The sequence below is a fragment of the Camelus ferus genome, chromosome 13, assembly GCF_009834535.1.
Source record: "Camelus ferus isolate YT-003-E chromosome 13, BCGSAC_Cfer_1.0, whole genome shotgun sequence".
NCBI lineage: Eukaryota > Metazoa > Chordata > Mammalia > Artiodactyla > Camelidae > Camelus > Camelus ferus.
In genome coordinates, this window is record NC_045708.1 from 38117550 (window position 1) to 38138912 (window position 21363).

Below are 21363 nucleotides of genomic sequence, written 5' to 3' on the forward strand. Positions count from 1 at the left end.
AAGAGCATGTTTTTATTATAATTGACTTGTTGGCCATCTGAGATATTTTTGTTCTGCCATCCACTAAAACACTCAGAAGTTATGCTTTGTTGTAACAACATGACTTTTCATATCCATATTCTTTCTTAAAATTGAGGTATAATTTTCATAAAGTAAAATGCAAGTTTCTCACAAAAACACAGTTGTTTGTAGCAGCATTATTCAGCATAGCCGAAATATAGAAACAACCCAGATATCTGTCATCAGCTGATGAATGGATAAACTAAATATGATATATTCATACAGTGGTATATTCCTTGTCCATAAAAGAAATGAAGTACTGATAACCCACTGCAAGGTAGATGAACCTTGAAAACATTTCGCTAGGTGAAAGATGGCCTTCACAACAGACCACATATTACATGATTCCATTTATATGGAATGGCCAAAATAGGCAAATCTGTAGAAACAGAAAATAGATTAGTAGTGGCCTAGGATGGGGCGAGAGAACTGAAAAGTGTGGGATTTCATTTTGAGGTAATGCGTATGCTCTGAAATTGATTACTGTGATGCTTGCACATATTTGTAAATATACTAAAAACCATTGAATTGTAAGCTTTAACTAGGTGATTGGTTTCGACAGTTGTATACACCCATGTAACTACCAGTCAAAACAAGGCATTAGAACATTTCCATCACTCAAGGAAGTTCCACTGTATCTATTTCCAGGAAATCCCCTGACCTCCCTTGAACACCTCTCCCTCACTCTCTGACCCTGCCCCTCAAACAGACTTACTGACTTCTGCCATCATAGATTAGTTTTGCTGATCTTAGGACTTCAAATAAATGGAATAATACAGTGTATATATGTACTCTTGTGTCTGGATTCTTTAACTCAGGGTCTGAGTGTCTGTAAGGTTTATCAAAATTTTTCTTGTATCAGGAGTTCACTCTTTTTTATTGCTAAATAATATTCCATTGTTTAAATATATCAGTTCATTTATCCATTCTTAATGCTGATGAATATTTTAGTTTTTTCCTGTATGGGGCTATTATGAATAAGGATGCTGTAAACATTTTTGTACAAGTCTGTTTATGGACATACCTTTTGCATTTTTCTTGGATTAATAACCCAGAGTGAAAATGCTGGGTCATAAGGCAGCATGTGTTTAACTTTATAAGAAACTGCCAAATAGTTCTCCAAAGGGTTGTCATATGCTTTTTAATGTTATAGCCAGATGACAAATTTTAACGTGTAACAAGTCTTTCTTTTCCTCCTTACCCTTAGTTCCATTCCTCAGAGTCAGCCTCTTCTAAATTTTCTTTTGTATTTTTCCAAAAATTGTTATGCTTATAAAATACATATGTACATGTGTATTTTTACAATCTTTCTGAATGTATGTTTGTAAATGTATATATTTATCACATTGTAGACTGCTTTTTTATTTATATCTTAAAAGTCTTTCTATATTATCACTTACAGATATTCTTTATGTCTTTTAATGCCTACATAATATTCTGATTGTAAGAAATTTACCTAGTCATTCACGTATTGATAGACATATAGGTTGTGCCAAGTTTGTTACTACAGGCAGTGTTGCCCTAACCATCCTTGTCTTTACATATTTTTGCAAGTATACCCATAGGATAAATTCCAAACAGTAGACTCAATATGTCCAAGGACATTATGTATTTAAAAATGGATGGATATTGCCCAGTTTTCTTCAAAAGAGATTATACCAATGCATATTCCCAGCAATAGCATATGAGAGTGCTTCTTTTTCTACAATCTCGTCAACATTGGATTTTTAAAAATCAAATGTAAACAATTTTGACAAACTTGACAGATCATCCAGTTCTTTCCCCCAGAGACTAAAAAGCTAACCTAAAACACCCAGGAAGATGGAACTTACACAATTTTTAAATACTCCAAAGAGAGACTCATACCTTCTGCAGTATTTTTTGAAAACTCTCTTCAATATTTGAGTCTACCCTGTTGGTAACATTTTCTCTTATCATCAGTCTTTGAAGAGAGTGTTTAGTGGTGGTGTAGCATTTTAGGGGGAAAAAGTTATAAATCTTGATGACTTTATTGGTAGTCTGAATAAGATGAGGAATTATTGAAGAGTAAATGTTTACTTGCTACATACTGAGGATCTGGATATAATTCAAGTAAATCTGACACGTGGCCATTCGCTGTAGCCCAAGAAAGAATTCAGACTCCTGGAAAATATATCAGAGTGACAGCTTGAAGTTGTTTAAATATTTTTGCCCTAGTTACTCGGATAACAAACTGCAATAGGATTCAGAGAGAATCAGAAAATGGTCAAGTAAGTGTTTCCAAAACATGTTAAGATGCAGTAGGGAAAGTGTAAATTTCTTTTCTACAAATGGTATTAGTTTAATTGTATGATACTGCTACTTTGGTGTGAACTCAGCATTGGAGAATTAGCTTTAAAATTATATTTCCATAATATTGGTTCTGATCTTAACTTGTTGAGATCTGGGTGAAAAAAAAACTTGTAGCTTCCATAATATTAGCTGTAATAGAATAAAAAAAGATTTATGTATTTGAATTGAATAGTCCTTTGTTCATTGTTAGTTAAAAACATGGATTCCTTTTAGATTTTCCAGTTAGAAAAATCACATTAAACCTTAGTGTTTCTTTTTTTAAAATTTTTTTCATTTTTTAATTTTTTATTGAGGTATAGTTGATTTACAATATTTTATTAGTTTTAGGTATACAACATAATGAATCAAAATTTTTGTAGATTATACTCCATTTAAAGTTATAAAATATTGACACAATTCCCTGTGCTGTACAATGTATCCTTGTAGCTTATTTATTCTATACATAGTAGTTTGTATCTCTTAATCCCCCATCCCTATCTTGTCCCTCACCGTTCCCTCTCCCCACTAGTAACCACTAGCTTGTTCACTGTGTCTGCAAATCTATTTTTGTTCTGTTGTATTCATTCATTTGTTTTATTTTTTAGATTACCCATATAAGTAATAACATACGGTATTTGTCTTCCCTGACTTATTTCACTAAACATAATACCCTCCAGGTCCATTCTTGTTGCAAATGGCAAGATTTTATTCTTTTATGTGGCTGAGTAGTATTCCAGTGTGTGTGTGTGTGTGTGTGTGTGTGTGTACACACATACACATACATACATACATACATACATTTATATTTACCACATCTTCTTTATCCATTCATCTTTTGATAGACACTTAGGTTGTTTCCGTATCTTGGCTATTGTAAACAATGCTGCTATGAACATTGGGGTGCATGTATCTTTTTGAATTAGTGTTTTTGTTTTATTCAGATATATACCCAGGAGTGGAATTGCTGGATCATATGATAGTTCTATTTTTAGTTTTTTGAGGAATCCCCATACTGTTTTCCATAATGGATGCACCAGTTTATATCCCCACCAACAGTGTACAAGGGTTCCCTTTTCTCCACATCCTTACCAACAGCTGTTATTTGTGGTCTTTTTGATAATAACCATTCTGACACGTGTGAGGTGCTATCTTATTGTGATTTTTATTTGCATTTCTCTGATGACTAATGATGTTGATCATCTTTTCATGTGCCTATTGGCCATCTTTACATTTTCTTTGGAAAAATGTCCATTCAGGTCTTCTACTCATTTTTAATTGGGTTGTTTGTTTTCTTGATATTGAGTTGCATGAGCTGTTTATATATTTTGGATGTTAATCCCTTGCTAATCATATCATATTTTCTCCCATTCAGTAGGTTGTCTTTTTATTTATTTATTTATTTATTTATTTATTTATTTATTTATTTATTTATTTATTTATTTATTTATTATGTGCCTCCAAGTGTATTCTCAGAAGCTTTTTTGCTTTATTGAACTTGGAGTAAGTTGAATTTTATATAGCTGTTATTTTTAGGCTATTTAGTAGGATTCTTCCAGGATCTTTTTTTTAACTTTTTATTTTATTGAATAATAGTCATTTTACAATGTTGTGTCAAATTCCAGTGTAGAGCACAATTTTTCAGTTATATATGAACATACATATATTCACTGTCAAATTTTTTTTGCTGTGAGCTACCACAAGATCTTGTATATGTTTCCCTGTGCTATACAGTATAATCTTGTTTATCTATTCTACATTTTGAAATAGTGTTTCTTTGTTTGTTTACTTTGCAATGGTCATATGACAAAAAGCAAAGGTATCCAAATAATAGTATCATATTTTATTCTGGTTTTTAAAGTGCTTTCACATATATTGTACAACATTTAATCTGAACATTTGTGTAAAATGAATAAGTAAAATTTAACTTTAGCTTATTCTTAGCTATCTCTGATTTTCGAAAATGCATATTAATACCTGTGATCTGCTGAAAGGGCATTAAAGTGCTTTTGAGATAAAACTCCTAACAAGGGATTGTTTCTTTGAAGCTGTAAGTTGGGTATTTAGTTTGGTCTTTTGTACCAGTTCAGCCTGGCATTTATTGCCTTTCCAGTATGACTTCAAGCTAGTTTTACATCCTAGTCTCCTACTTTTCAATGTTCAACTAATGCTTGTTGTGTGCCCACACTGTCATTAGGTGCTGTAGGTAACTGCTTTTCAAAGATGGGAGTCTACTGGTGGACTGACTCAGGATCTCCTGTAGCTTTTAAACATGTATATCCCGCCCTACCCTCAGAAATTCTGATTCCTAGGTCGGTTGCTCCTAACAATTTGTATTTTTATTAAGTTCTCCCAAGAGCCTCTCATGTATAGCCAGGTTTGGGAACTACGGCTAGAGTACACAAGGTAACCATTGCCCTCAAGAAGCATACAAGAGGCAGATAATATAACACAAATAATTAGAATGCAAGGCAGAATATAAGTGCCTTAGGCAAAGCACAAACCAGAACTATGAAGAGAGGAAAAAGGAAAAGGAGAATGGGAAGGGTGGAGATTTACTAAATACACACCACATGCCATGTTCCATGCTAGCATTCATATCTAGTTGGGTTTTGGGGGAGGAGATAAAGAAATAGGAAGCATGTTTAAACTAAACTAGACTCTGCTTTTCCCAGATATGTTTAATTCCTTCTCACCTCTACAAATGCTGGCTTTGCTGTTTTCTCAATAATAACAATAGTCAACACATATCCAATGCTAAGTGCTGGGCACTGTTTCAATTATTCTTCATGTATAAATGCACTTAACCTCATATCTATTTTTATATTTTATAAAAGAGAAAAATAGAGATACAGAGTAACTTGCCTAAAGTCACCAAGCTAGAAAGTAGCAAAGCTAGGATTCAGATCCAGGCAGTGTATTTCTAGAATCCAAGCTCTTAACCCCACTAACATGTTAACTTCAGTCCCCTTTCCCCAGTGGAAATGCCTGTCTTTAAGATCCATCTCAGGTGTTACCCATCTTATGAAACTTTCCCTTTTCTGAACTCCTACTATACATTCTTATTAATACTTCTCTTTTTATTTATGCTTATAGTACATGTTATAATTATTTATGGCTTTTAAAAAATCTCCTTTATTTGACTGAGAGCCGTTGAGGACAGGAACCATATTTCATTTGTCTCTGTACCCTGAACAGTGCCCAATACAAGACTTTGCACGTGTAAAGAGGATGGTTGAATAAATTATTGCTCCTTTAACGTCTGAAATGTGGTATAAGGCAGAAGGGATGAACTTGTTTAGTGTGAGGATGGTTACGATCATTGGGAAGAATTCATGGGAAGGTAGATTTGGGACTGATGCAGTAAAGAACTTTTTAACATGCCTTTTCAAAAATGGAATTGGTTGTCTCCTGAGAGCATACATTGGCTACCACAGAGGCTGTGCATGAGAAATACAAGTTAACAACTTGATGGAAATGTTGTAAGGAGAACTGCCCATCTGATAGGGCCTTAGATTTGATGAGCAATTAGATACTTTCTAATTCTAAAATGCTCTGATCCCCCAAAGGGATGTAATGATGTTCCTCCTGAATCTCCTGAGTTCTTCTTGTTTCTAATGATACATATATTATTCTATTGTGTGACTTAAAAAATGTTTCAGTACTTTTAAAGGTATTATAAACTTAGATTTTAAGGATTTAGGTTAAAATGAAATGAGAGTAAATAGAATTTTAGCCAGAGAACCTAGCATACTCAAACCATGGCTTGGCTCCTCTACTCTATAAGAGGTCACCAAAATAAATACATTCTAGGAAGATGACTGGCAAGACCTAAATCCAGTACTGATTCTAAAAATTCAATAAGTCAGCAAAGCCTAAATAGCTTTTAACCAAATCATCTGTTTCACCTTTCATCATATCCTAGAGGTCCCCCATCCTCTGGGCACCCATCCATGGCTCAGAATTTTGTATGTTTACCACTGTGATATGAGGGGAGGTAAGTTTTATCATTAGACTCTAATGGACACTCTTGAGTGCCAGGAGAAACATTTACTCTTGATACCTATTGCCAGGTAGAGATAGCTAGAAGCAGGCACTGGCTTTTATTGCTCTTGCCAAGTAAAAGGAAGAGAGAGAAGATCGTGCCTATATATCCCAAATTTTATTTTATTATTTGAACAGCTCTATTAAGGTAAAAATCAATGTACAATCAACTGCACATATTTAACTGCACAATTTAATCAGTTTTTACATCTATATCCACCTGTTAAACCATCACCATAGTCAAGACAGTGGACATGTCCATCAACCCGAAAAGTTTCTTTATATAGACTTTTTTTGGTAATCCCTCCCTTCCACTTCTCCCCATCCCTAATCCCAAAGCAACCACTGATCTGTCTTCTGTCACTATAGATTAGTTTGCATTTTCTAGAGCTTTATATAAATGGAACCCTACAGTATGTTATCTTTCTTTTTGTCTGCCTAGGATTTGTCCATGTTTTGTATGTACCAATAGTTCACCCCTTTTTATTGCTGAGTGGTATTCTATTGTATGGGTATGTCTTGTTTATTGTTTGTGGATATTTGGGTTGTTTCCAGTTTTTGGCTATTACAAATAAAGCTACTGTGAACATTCATGTATAGATCTTTGTATGAACATAGATTATGTTTTCTCTTGAGTAAATACCTTGGAGTAGAATGACTGGATCATATGTTAGGTGTGGGTTTAACTTTTAAAAAACTGTCAAGTGGATTTCCAAAGTACCATTTTACATTCCCACCAGGAGTGTATGAGCGTTCTAGTTCCTCCACATCCTCTCCAGCACTTGGTATGATCAGTCTTTTAAATTTTAGCCACTCTAAGCAGTACATAGTGGCATCTTCTTGTGGATTTAATTTGCATTTTCCTACTGGCTAGTTTTTTATGTGCTTATCTGCTATCTGTATATCTTCTTTGATGAAGTGTCTATTCAAATCTTTTGCCCATTTTGGGGGCAAAATAGGTTTTTTCTTTTTGTTGAGTTTTGAGAGTTGTTTAAACATCCTGTATACAAGTTCTTTATCAGATATATGCTTTGCAAAGATTTTATCCCAGTCTGTGACTGTCCTTTTCATTCTCTTACTAGTGTCTTTTAAAGAGCAGTTTTTAATTTTAATTCCCATTTATCAGTTTGCTCTTTTATGGTTTTACTTCTGGCGTAACTAAGAAATCTTGATCTAACCCTGGATCACAAAGCTCTTTTCCTGTGTTTTCTCCTAGATATTGTATCGTTTAAGTCTTCCATTTAGATCTATGACTCATTTTGAGTTAATTTTTGTGTATGGCACAAAGTATGGACTCATGCCCAATTTCTATATATGGATTTCCAGTTGTTTGAGTGCCATTTGTGGAAAGACTAGACTTTATCCACTGTATTGCCTTTGTCAAAAATCAATTGTTCATAAATATGTGGGCATTATTTCTGGACTCCGTTTTCTGTTCAGTTAATGTATTTGTCTTTACATGAGTACCATACTGTTTTGATTACTGTATCTTTATAATAGTCTTGAAATTAGGTAGCCTTAGCCCTCAAACTTTATTCTTCTTTTTCAGGGTTGTTTGGTAATTCCATAGAAATTTTAGGATCAGTTTGCTGATTTCTACAAAAAATTCTCCTGGTATTTTTATTGGGATTATGTTGACTGTGTAGATTTATTTGAGGGAGAATTGAGATTTAAACAATAATGAGTCTTCTGACCCATGAACAAATATATATCTCCATTTATTTAGGTCTTCAACTCTTCTCAGTAATATAGTTTTCACTATACAGGTCTCACACATCTTTTGTTTGATTTATCTTTAAGTATTTCATATTTTTGATGCTATTATAAGTGGTATTTTTTTCAGTTTCAATTTTTCATTGCTAGTATGTAGAACTACAAACAATGTTTATATATTCATCTCATATCCTTGCTAAAACTCACTTAATAATTCTAGTAGCTTTTTAGAAACTCCATCAGATTTTTCTATACGGACAATCATATTGTCTGTGAATAAAAAGTTTTACATTTTCCCCTTTACCTTTATGAAATGGCCTTCTTTGCTCTGATATCTACTTTGGCTGATTTAATATGGCCACTCCAGCTTCCAAATTTTAACCAGTGCTAACATGGTATATCTTTTTCCATCCCTTTACTTTTAACCTATTTGTGGCTTTACATTTAAAGCACATTGGCAGTATTTAGTTGGGTCTTGCTTTTTTCCTCTTCCTACTCACAATCTCTGCTTTTGAGTGGGGTGTTTAGACCATTAACATTTGATGAGATTATTAGTATGGCTATTTCTTTGTCTCAGCTGTTCTTTATTCCCATTTCTCTCTTTTTTTTTTTTCAGCTTACTTTTGAATTATTTTCTTATTACTCCATTTTATCTTTATTATCATAGTCTATCTTCAAGTAATATATACCACTTCATTAGTAGTAAAGGAACCTTACAATAGCATACTTTCATTTCTCTTGTCTAGGCCTTATAATACTATTGTTGTGAATTTTTCTTTTACACATGTTATAAACCCCACAAGAGACTATTATTTTTGTTGAAACAATCACTTATCTTTTTATTAAAGAGATTAAACAATAAGAAGAAAACCGTATCTATTTAATTATGTAGTTACCACTTCATTCCTTTGTGAAAAATTTGTATTTCCATCTGCTATCGTTTCCCTACTGCCTAAATGATTTCCTTTAACATTTCTTACAGTGTGGGTGTTGCAGTATGGTGATGAATTCTTTCAGCTTGTTTTGTCTGAAAATATCCTCATATTGCTTTTGAACTTGAAATGTACTTTATATTTGATAGCCTTCTAGGTTGATAATTTTATGACTTCTGGAGGGAAAAACTGCTCTTATATAAATATGCATTTTTCAGTGTATGCTGAGTCCATCAAAGCTTATTCCCCTTATAGTTTGACAAACCTTTACTTTATAAAAAAGCCAGGCTCCAACAGTAGAAAAACATGCTTTTTTTATGTTGTTCACGCTAAGGCCTTTAGATGTCTAATTTGAAACTAAAGATGAATTATGACTTCTTTGTACTTGGCAGTCTTAATGGTATAGGAAGAATTATGGGTTCAAGGAAGCAGGAAGAAGAAAAGACCTCGGGTTATATCTTAAGATATTATCTCTTGTTGTTTTTCCACTCTGGATTTCCATAGCATTTAGTTCTTATCTTTATTAGCATTTTATATTATTACACAGTGAATTCTTTTTATCTTTAGTACTTAGTAGAGTATTTGATACATGTTTGAATAGTTTATCTTCAGTAGCAACCAGACTATATACCTTTGTAGCTGAGTCCTAGGCTAATTATTTTTATATAAAAAGATTGACCAACATCTTGTAGGAAATTTTTGCAGCAAGATGGTAGTAAAAATGAAATAATCAAGTTAACAAGTGTTTTTCCCTTCATAAGAGACTATAAGAAGGGCATTTCTGTTTGAATATACTGCTTTGACAGAATGCCATTCCCATGCCCATCCACAGTTTATAGATACATCGTATTCATGTTTGGTAGTTTATTTTTTTCCAAGCAGAGGAAAAATACAGTTTTCAATTCAGTGCCAGAAGTTATCCAAAGAAGGAAAATTAAAAAAAAAAAAAAGAAAACATTGCTCACATAGTTGATGCTTTCGTAACTGTCTGCTGCACCTTCTTGGCAAGTGAATTTGAGGCCATCTTTTGACTTCCACCCTTCACAGATCTAGATTCTAGAAATACAAGAAATGCCAGTTTATTCTGAAATCAGGCAACCATAAAGCTCATGTAATCAGTATGTTTTCTCACTGATGCTCATCTTTTGTCAGAGCAAATAAATGACAAGATAAGTTAGCATGGGTCCTTATTCCCTCCCTCCCTTCTAATCCTTTTCTGTCAGTTAAGCAAATCATGGGTAGAAATTTAATGCCGTATACCACAGTATCAGTGGTATGGTGCAACTGAGATTATTGCAGAATCTGAATGAAGTGCTTCCAGTACTCATTCCTGTCCTCTCTCCCTCCTCTCCTCTCCACTCTCTCTGGGCCTAGCTTCCCCCTCCCGCTCTCCCTCCATCACCCCCCTCCACTCTCATTGGCTGTCTTGAGCATTCTCTAGGCCTCACTCACTTAACTTTCTATTCCTTAAGCGGGCCATGTTCCTTTATATGCCTATCTTGTTTATTGTTAGATCTTCTGAGCCCTGAGCAGTGTCAGCATGTAACAGGCATTCAGTAAATATTTGATGGATAGGTAGATGAATATGTAATTGGTTCCTTGAATTTTTAACTAAGATTATATCATAAGCATCTTCCTAAATTTTTGTAAACATCATTTTAAATAGGAGCATAGTACTTTGTCATATGGATGGATCATAATTTATATAACCATTCCTCAGTTATTCTACTTATAGGTGACCTAGTTTTTCACTTTTCTAACAATGTGATGAACAGATAGCTTTACATGTAGGATCTTGCCTATGCTTGATTATTTCTATAGAATGGTTTTTCAAGGCATTTTAAATGCTCTTAATAATTTTGTACATTGCTTTACAAAAATGTACCTGTTTGAACTTTTACCTGTAGTGTATGAACGCAGCTGTCTTGCCATAGTCTCCCCAGTATTGATTAGTTCCATTTTTGAACATCCTGACCAATTTGATTGGTTAAAAACAGCATCTTTCTATTTGATCAAGATGAAGTAAGTATTTTTCTGAAATATTTATAAACTATGTGTATTCGTTCTTTTGTGAAGACAGCTAGCTATATTTCCCCACCCATGTATATACAGGACTAGTTTGAATATTTTTTTTTGGTCTTACATATTTATAAATGTTTAAGCTTTTTTACAGTAGATTTCAAGTAAAACTGATTGCCCCAAAGTTTGGATGTACTAGTAGAATCATTCACTTTGACCTCAATATTTGAAATGTTCACGATTCAAAAAATCATTACAGGATGTGGAATTACCTAGCTTAAAACAGCATTTAAAATATATATATTCTGTAAAAATATAGACATTGCTCAAAAATAAGAAATGGCAGTTAAATTTCTTGAGGAGGTTGAGGTTATAAAGGAAACTGTCATAAGTTCTTGGGAAACAGAAGCTATGATTGAGGGTGTGGGTGGAAGGACAGGCATTATAGGTAGACCCCTGTAGCTCTGCCTTCAGGACATTGAAACCTGTCTATCCTGATCTAACATTCTTAACGCATCTGTCCTTGATTAGCTGGTGTGGTTGAAAGACATGTAAATCAGGAGACCTGGGTTCTAACCTCTACTCTGGAATTAGGCTGCTTTGTAAAACTTCTTCACAAATTACTTAATCTTACAGTTTCTCACTGTCAACACTGTAACCAAGCAAGGACCCGTGGCACAAAAATCCAAACTCTGGTAGTGGGTGTTAGCAGCAAAGTAAGGATTTGTTTGCTGGGTGCCAAGCAAGGGATTGGGAGACAAGTCTCAGATCCACTCCATCTTGGTGTTTTGAGTTACAGATGCTTTAAAGGGGAAGAACAAAAAAACTAGGATTAAGTTTAATCTTGTGACATTTCTTAGTCATGGCTTTAGGAGTCAGGATGTCTCTGGTTTATTATTCTCTGGACAGGTGGTCCATGGCTCAGGAGTCTGTGCATTCATCTTGCCCTGGAAAAACAACCTGAATTTGTACGTTAATACCTACAACAGCAGTTTTATTAGCAGTTTTATTGACAATAAGAATTTTAGTCATCTGATTCTGGTTGATTAGTGTTCAGTAAGCACAAGATTGAGGTCAGAGGGGACAAGAAAAGGATTGAGGTCAGAGGAGACAAGCCAGAGAATAAAGTTTTAGATAGATTAGTCATAAACTCGGTAAGGGAACTCGGTTTTGGGGTGCTCCGTTTCAACATTATTAAGTTCTTCCAGCTCAAAAAATCTCTGATTTTATTATCCAGGGGACGAAAAGATATTTTTGTGAATAGCTGTGAATAGGTCTGGAAAACAATTCATTCCTGCTAGGAACTACTTGAGAATAATAAGAAAATTTCCCATACCAGCTGAATTTTTTAGGGAAAGCTAACTCCCAAATCCTAGATTATTTTCCTTTGATACATTAAAAATGGTATAAAAAAAAAGTTAAATTATTTTCAAATTTTAATTTATTTAATCTAGTTAAATAATTTAATTAAATAATTACTATTTTAAATCAACTTAAAATCATACTTGTGCCTGAGCCAGAGAACACTATATTCCATGTTATCTCTTTCAACGTTGCCAAAAAATGACAGGCTGGTTAAGTTTAAAGAGCGCAGGGAACTTCTTAAGCCCGAATATTGCCTAAATACAGAGAATTACTTAGGGACTAAATATAACTAGCTGCAAAAACCCACCAGGCTTTTAAGAGAAGTTATTACTTAGGCAGACGTCATCTCGGCTGAATAAAATGGTTTAGTTTAAAGTCACAATTAAACGTTAGCTTTTATCTGGTTTGAGAAAATTGGCTGGGCAGCTTTCTAAACCGGCGGAATCTGACTGCTCTGTGCTCGATTTGTTAGGTCTGGCTCAGTGCGCAGAACTCTGCTGGCAGCTGAGAGGGGAAGCCGGAAAGAGGCAAGTTCCTGGTGCGAAGGTTGCTCTGCAGCATAATATAGGCCTTGGAGGAGCTGTAGTTGTCACGCTGTACAAGATGGGTTTTCCTGAAGCTGCCAGGTAAGTGGCATTCTGAGTTTTGTCTGGCAGTGTGACTTTTCACAACTGATGACGTTGTACAATGTAAAAAAAGTCCTTATTTTATTGTCTTACTACTCAAAGAACAAGTATCTTGTTAACTTTGCTTTAATAGTATGGCTTTAAAACTGGCAATTAACTTTTAAACTTAACCAGCCTTAGGAAAATTTTGTTCAAATAGGAAGCAACATAGTCAAAAGAGAGTGCTGAACTCTAAGCCCAGGCTGGCTGGGTATTTGTCTCAGCCCTGCCAACCTGAGTAATTTTAATTTAGGCAGGTCACTTTTTGGTTTCCTTTACCACAATTTACTTTCTCCTCATAGCTTCCCAGGCTTCTGAGGTTGTTTGGAGAAGATCATCAAATATGCTTATTGTATCTCTGCAAATGTATGTTTCTGACTCCAGCTAAGCCCTCACTGCTGCTGATTTTCTGTTTGTCTTGCTGGTTTTCTTCCCGCCCTTGTCAAATGCCTGTACTCCCCCAAATTTCCAAGTATTTTCTTTTCCAAGCTTTTTCAGGATCCCTTGACTTCCTTACTTTTCTTTCAGAAAAGTCCTCATCCTTCCCAGAGGAAAAAACTCCCCTTTCCATTCCAAGGCTCAGCTTTGTCTTTGCATGCTTTTGTTTCCAACCACTCTCTGTAACTTTGTTCCAAATATTAATTATACCTTTATGTTATAATTAACATAATTAATTATACCCTTTTGAATCTTTCCACTTTTGCCTTTCCGTTGACTCCTTTCCTGCCGTCAACAAGCATGTTTAGGTCTTCCGTATTCTAAAAATCTGTTTTCTCCCTACCTTAATTATTCTCTTTCATGATGAGCCTTTTATGTTGAGCCACTTTTGTTTTTCTTCTCTGAAATGTCTTAGATTTAGTCTCTGATCTCACCACTGAGGTCAGGTAAGGCCCCCAATGATCTGATCATGAAATGTTCTTGTCTTTATTTTCCAGCTTTATTCTCTTTAACCCTGCCATGGCTTTCAACACTAATTGGCTCCCTCTTTTATCCTGAAATTCTTGGTAATTAGTTATTCATTTTTTCACACGTTTGGTTCCATAGCAGTATGTGACACACTTCTTTTACAGAATCCATTATATCCTTATGTTTTATGAAAAGCCCCTGAGTCTCTTCTCTCTGTCACTTCTTTCTCTGCCTGGAATATTAGTTCTTCTTTTTTTTTTAATTGAAGTACAGTCAGTTACAATATGTCAATTTATGGTGTACAGCACAATGCCCCAGTCATGCATATAGATACATATATTCATTTTCGTATTCTTTTTCATTAAAAGTTTTGGAATATTTGTTCTGTTGTGAAAGTTCTATCTTCCTATTAAGGCCAGTCTTAGGTAACACCTCCCTTTGAATATTCACAGCACTTTGTAACTCCTGGGTCCCTATCCAATTTTTGTTTAGTTGTAGTGTATTTAGCTGGGTTTTTTTATTCCCTTTATTATGTGAAGCCCTTGAAATCTGAGATCTAAGACTGTGATTCTCCCTACCCCTTTAAGGATCTCTCTCATAGTGAGTAAATGTTTACTAAATTGAATCAAATAAAAATATGTTAAAATGGTGAATTTTAAGTTCCCATCTAAGTCTAATTTGTATTGGCCTCTGGAATTCCATCTAGTTTGTATTTGGAGCTGAAAACCCATAGTAAACACCAAACTATAAAGAGCTACCAGAGTCAACATATTAGTATAGCTATCTCATTTACTCAGAATAGAAGATTATGCATTTTGGGCAACAAATTCTATTTATTTTTAATTTTTTTAATGGAAGTACTGGGAATTGAACCTGGAACCTTGTGCATGCTAAGCACATGTTCTACCACTGAGCTATACCCTCCCCCCCTCAATAAATTCTATGTTAAACGTGGAATTCTAATAGTTCTTTTATTTTTCAGGAGACAAAATAATTGGGAGATAGAATTGTTCATAATAACTACAGTTGGTATTTTTGGAAAGTCTAAAGTATGAAAAAATTCAGATGATATATTAATGACTGAAAGAAATTGGCTTGAAATATCGAAGACATTTTTGATAGTTTTAGTGATAGAACATAACCCACTTCAAAGTTGGGAAAATAATTCTAATTCTGATGGTGCAAATATAGTTTTAAAATGAGGTTGTGGTTTGGTTTTAAAGAAAGTAATTTTAAGATACTCATTGCAGATGATCGGATTTCCTTAGTTTCTCATTTCTCTAACTTTGTTGGAGCAGCAGCTACATGCTTAGGCCTTCCCCTCTGAGTATATGGGGAAGGCAGACATACTTTTTTCAAAATGCTGCAGATGCGAAGAAGAAATTATTATGAAGAACGTAAATTTGAACTGGGATGTCTAGGATTGCCCAGCAGAAGGGGAGACGAAGGGCATTCCAGGCCTGTACATAGGTACAGAGATTTGAAAATACAAGATTTGGTGACTGGTTGTACTGTGTGGGTAGAGAGTAGATTATTTTTTTGTACCTGGGTAGTAGGGCAGAGTCAGTAACATATAGGTGACCAGAGAGTCAGCTGTAACAGTAGATTGGATTCAGGTTTTGAAATGCTTCAAATGCTATGCTTAGGAGTTTGCAGCTTATCCTATAGAATATGAGTTTTAGCAAAAGATTATGTGATTATATTGCACTTTAGATAGATCTGCACATCATATCTGGAAGCACATGATGTGGATTGTCCCATATTGGTGATGTTTAGCTTTGATCACTTGATTAAGGTGGTATCTACCATGTTTTCCTCTGAAAAAGTTACTCTTTTTCTCCTTTCTAGTTAATAGGTAATTTGTGGTGAGATGCTTTGAGATTATATAAATAGCCTGATCCTCATCCAGCTTTTTTACCCATTATTCTTTCATTTTAGCATCCATTGACAATTTTTTTCTAACTTAATCGTACCTAATGTTTATTAAGTGGCATTCTGCTGTAAGGAAGATTCTCTTCTCTCCCATTTTAAAATGAATTCATGGCTATCTATACCTATCAATAAATATATTAGTATGAATGCATGCATTTTTATTTTACTCAGTGGGTTATAATTCATTAGTGTCATTTATTTTGATACTCAAAATGTCTCAGCTTTGGCTAGTGGGAACCCCTTCTAGCTGACTTGTACTGTCTTATGATTCTCTTTAATACTTCCTTGCTTTATAGCTCAAGAAGGTATTCTAGGCTCATCCTGTATTTTCCATGCCCCAGCCCTAGGATCAACTATTTCTCCAAAGAGCCCGGGTTCCTTTTAGTAGAGAATGGTAATTAGAAACCACAGTGTGGCTGCTAGCTGAGTGCTTGTCTTTATTAACTTCCAGGCCTTCTCAGAGGACACAGTGGACTCACACACACACACACACAGTTTTAGTTTTGTTTTAAAAGAGATATTTAAGAACATGTGCAAAAATCTTACATGATTTTTATCTTTCTTCATGCTAATGTAGCCACCAGCTAGTCAGCAGTTAGAATGAAGCAATTATAAAACCACTGAAATGTCAACTATATGTGACATCTCTTTTTATTTTTTTAATCAGAGAGGCAGTGTTCATCAGTGGAAAGAGCGCCCCATCAGCTTTTCTATTATGCTGCTTGCTTTGGATGTGTTAACTTAACCTTTCCCTCAGTTAGAAAAGTTAGAAAAGAGAGTATCTACTTTATGGATTCGGAAACTTAACACAAAGTACCTGCCACACATTGTAGTTGCTCAGTAAACTGTTGATTTCTGATTTCCCTGTGCATTTTCCATTTTTCTTCCCTATTTTTCTAGTTCACATCACTGATTAAATGGTTGAAAATGGTTTTATTTATTAAATTATAAATATCACCAAGGGGTTTGGAAAGAATGAACTTTAATTTTTAGTTCAGAGTGGGGAACACAGCCAACTCATTGAAGCCCACAGTTTGGCTCTTTGGGCTGGATTTCTGTTCAGGATGGGACTCTGTGCTCTCTCTGAAGTCAAGGGCAGTTGCTGATTGCAAATGAACTTTATTCATTAGTCCTGTGTGCACTGAACAACCATCTCTAGTTTGAACAGACTAATTACTGATAAAACATTAGATTTAGGGATGGAGATTTGATTAAAATGTAGCATTCTTTGTTCTTCCTAAACACTATGAATAACAGCAACCAGTTTAAAAAATTATTTTTAACAGCTTTATTGAGACATAATTCACATGCTACACAATTCACCCATTTTAAGTGTACATTCAGTGGTTTTTAGTATGTCACAGAGTTGTACAGTCATCACCACAATCAATTTTAGAACATTTTCATCACCCCTAAAAGAAACCATGTACCCATTAGCAGTCATTTCCCAGCCCCGCTTCTTGCAGGCTCTGGCAGCCGCTAATCCACTTTCTGTCTCTAAAGGTTTGCCTATTCTGGACAGTTCATGTAAATGAAATCATACAGTATGTGGCCTTTTGTGGCTGCTGCTTTCATTTAGCATAATATTTTTAAGGTTCATCCATGTTATGAGAATGAATATAGCACTGCATTCCTTTTTATGGCCGAATAATATTCTTGATAAGGGTTCCGATTTCTTCACACCCTTGTCAACACTTGTTATTGCCTGTCTTTTTAATTTTACTGATCTTAGTGAGTGTGGCGTGCATCTCATTGTGGTTTTGGTTTGCATTCCCCCAAAGGCTAAGGATGATGAGCATCTTTTCATGTGCTTATTGGCCATTTGTATATCTTAGGAGAAATACCTATTCAGATATTTTGGCCATTTTAAAATTGAGTTGTCTTTTTATTATTGAGTCATAATAGTTCTTTAACAACTACTTTTTGAGGGCCTAATATGAGCCCCAGGACCATGCTAGGTGCTTTGTCTGTACTTCTTTGTTTAATCCTTAAAAAAGACCACATGGTAGGTTTTGTACCTCGTTTATGGATGAGGAGATTGATGATCAGAGTTAAAACAATTTATCTAACAGGCGTCATAAGTCCTAGCAGTCACGATTCTAACCCTCCTCTATCTGAGTTCAAAGTTTCCTGTTTTGTTGACTACTCTGAACTTCTGACCTTTGACATTATTGAAACAGTGTCTGTGTTCTAGGCCTTAGAATGAAAATTTCAGGAAGCACAGAGGGAATTCATACACCCAACAGTTAATCTTCAAAGTACCTTCCAACATTTTAACCCTTATCTGTCTGAGTTCAAAGTTTACTGTCTTGTTGGCTGCGCTGCACTTCTGACCTTTGACATTGTTGAAACAGTGCCTGTGTTCTAGGCCTTAGAATGAAAATTTCAGGAAGCAGAGAGAGAATTCATACACCAAATAGTTAATCTTCAGAGTGCCTTCCAAAATTTTTTATAGTGAATTTATTTCAGGGAACTTATGTATAAACCAAGTTAAAAAAATAGTCAAATTTTAGTTTCTACTAAGAGAACTTCGTATATAAAGAAATCATGAGGAGCATCCTTTTGTAATATGAGTAATCTCTGTTCTGAGTTTGCTGAAGTTATATAGCTTCCCTAGAGCAGGGCATACATCAAGCAAATTGTCAGATGTGAGGGGTTTTCAGAAAGTATTGCTATAACTTTATATAGTAATTTTTTTTGTAATCTGGATGAAAAGTTGGCTAACTATTAGCTTGACGAGCTTTTTAAAACAAGCAATATAAATATCTGTGACCTGTGGGAACTCGTCTGGACTCTGCCCCATCACGTATCAAGAAATTTTGTACATACAGTGAAAAGGGTCTGTTATTTTATCACATACAGTTAGAAAGTGGCATGCTTAGAAAAGGGCACAGTGATAATTATGATTAAAGGCTGAAAATTCCTCCTCTCTCCCAGACTTCTAAATTATTATTTATAATGACTATTAATGAAATGAAATTGGCTTGTGGAGGACTAGTTGTGGTCCCTAGATTTTAGATCACTCATTCAGACTTTTGACTGAGAAGGTGGTGTACCATAGATAATTCTGCTCTAAATGGAACAGGAGGAAAATTAGAACTTAGCTAAGGAAGAATTCAGTGTAATTCAGTTCTATTGAGTCACTATTTACCGAATACCTATTGTGTGCTAGGAACTGGGAATATAAGTAAAGTGTTTTTTTGTTTTTGTTTTTTTTTAAGCTTTGGTATCTACTCTTGAGAAGCTGGCATTTAGTAGCGTTTCGTAAAAAGGGAGTTTCCTGTCCTGGATCTTGAAGGTAGAATGGAGTTTGCTAGGCCAGAGGTATTCCAGGCACAGGGAGCAGCAATGGCAAAAGTGTGGGTGTGTGGAGTCGCATGCCATCCTCTGAGAAGGACCCATTTTTCAGCCTGGTGGGAGCTGAGTTCCATTCCTTCTTGTGATAGTAATGATTTCCTCTAGTAGGCTCACTTTTCAACCTCCTGGACTTCCCATATGCACCTTTCACCCTCCTTCTCAGCTGATTGCTTTGCTTTGTATGTTGTTGAAAAAATAAAAGCTGTTAGACCCAGACTCCCTTATTTCCGTCCCAAGACCTGTCTAGGATTGCACTCATCTGATCCTCTTTCTTCCCTTGCGTCTTCTCTTCCTTCACAGGCCACTAGATCTCATCCCATCACTTTCTCAAGATTTATCTCCTCTCTCTTTTTCCCTGGTTCATTACCATCAGCAGGCAGACATGCTCTGGTATGTTCATCTTAAAACAAAAACAGATTTTCCTTACTACCACACTCCACTGCAGAAACCGCTCCATTTCACTGTTCCCCTAAAAGTAATGTCTCAAAAGAGCCACACTGTCTCTATTTCCCTCTCCTATTCACTCTTTAACTTACTGTAATCTGACTTCTACCTTCCAGCTCTTCCTTAAAATTGCTTTTGTCAAAGTCACCTGAACTCTTCGTGTTGCTAAATCTAGTGAGTGCTTGACCTTTGGCAGCATCTGACAGAGTTCACACCTCCCTCCCTCCCTCCCAGATTCTTTCTCCCCTCTCAGCTTCTGTGAGACCGTGCTCTTCCAGCTTTCCTCTTGCATTACTGGCTGCTGCTTCCTCCTCTCTCCCAGACTTCTAAATTATTACTCTGTTGAGTTCCACAGATTTAAATGCTTTCGCTGCGCTTATGATTTACCCCGCTTTATCTCAAGCCTTGACCTCTCCTCTGAGCTCTAGATTCATATCCAACTGCCTCTTGTCTCATGTCTCACATCTTGTACTGACCGTACCTGAGATGGAACTTTGATCCCCTCTACTCCCATTGCGTTCTTCCTTTTGTCAATAAATGGCACTACCATCCCCTTGGTTATTCAGGCCAAGCAGCTAAGTCATCGTTGCCCTTTCCCCTCCCTCTTAAATCTCCCTTATTCCCAGCAGCAAGACCTCTGGATTCTATCTCCAAAATATACTTTGAAACCACTTCTCTCCATCTCCACTAGCAGACTGCCCATGCTGTAGTCCAGGTCACCATCACTGCTTACCTGGGCTACTCTAGCAGCCTCGTAACTCTCTCCCCTGCTAGTTTCTTGCACCCCAACCCCGCCAGTTCCTTCTGCACACTGTTGTAAGAATAATCACAGATCAAACTATTTCACTTCCCTATTTAATCATTTCAGTGGCTTCCCAGATTCCCTATTTTGGCCTGCATGATCTGGTCCCTGCCCAGTTCTCCAATTTCATTTCATGTCATTCTCCCCCCAGTTACTGTACTCTAGTGACCTATTTTACTTTCTTTTGACAAACCAAACTCTTTTCTCTCTCAGGATCTTTGCAGTTTCCTCTTTGTATGGCTAGCTCCTTTTCTACCCTTCATTGGGTCTTAGCTTAAACTCACTTGCTCAGTGACATTATTCCTTGACTGCCTTACCTAAAGTAGGTTCCTCTTTTTGTTTGCTTCCTAATACTTGCAGTTATTTTGTCTGTTTACTTCTTTTTCTCCCAGAAGAATATAAACTTAGGACTGGGACTGAGTCTGACTTGTTCCCCATTATACTCCCAGTACCTTGAACAATGCTTGGCATGTAGCAAGCAGTCATTAAATATTTACAAAATGATAGAAAGAAGGAAAGGGAAGAAGAAGGAGAAATGGATTGGGTGGGTAGGGAGAGAGAAAAAGAGAGAAGGAAGGAGAGAGAGGGTAGAGAAAGAAGAAAGGAACGCTTTGCTGAGCCGCTGCTGTGCCCTTGAATCTTCAGACATATTCTTCCCATGTGTGTTGTTTCATTTGCAGCCCCAGCCATCAACAGCACACTTGTGGTGTATCAGAGGAATTACTCAACATCCTAAGATGCTGTCACCTTCCTCAGACCCTTTGAGTTTCCATCTATATGTAATTCTTGAGGCTCTGTAGCCCATAACAGCCATGGC

The 21363-nt window shown here is 35.8% G+C and overlaps 1 protein-coding gene across 1 annotated transcript in view; it reads left to right on the plus strand.

Annotated features, from left to right (window-relative positions):
- The window catches only part of SCP2 (sterol carrier protein 2), a 97467-nt gene that overhangs the window by 52729 nt on the left and 23375 nt on the right, over positions 1 to 21363 (plus strand). Inside the window, exon 12 of the mRNA XM_032494299.1 lies at positions 12913 to 13066. Within this exon, the coding sequence (XP_032350190.1) occupies positions 12913 to 13066 (154 nt within the window). The remainder of the gene's footprint in view (positions 1 to 12912; positions 13067 to 21363) is intronic.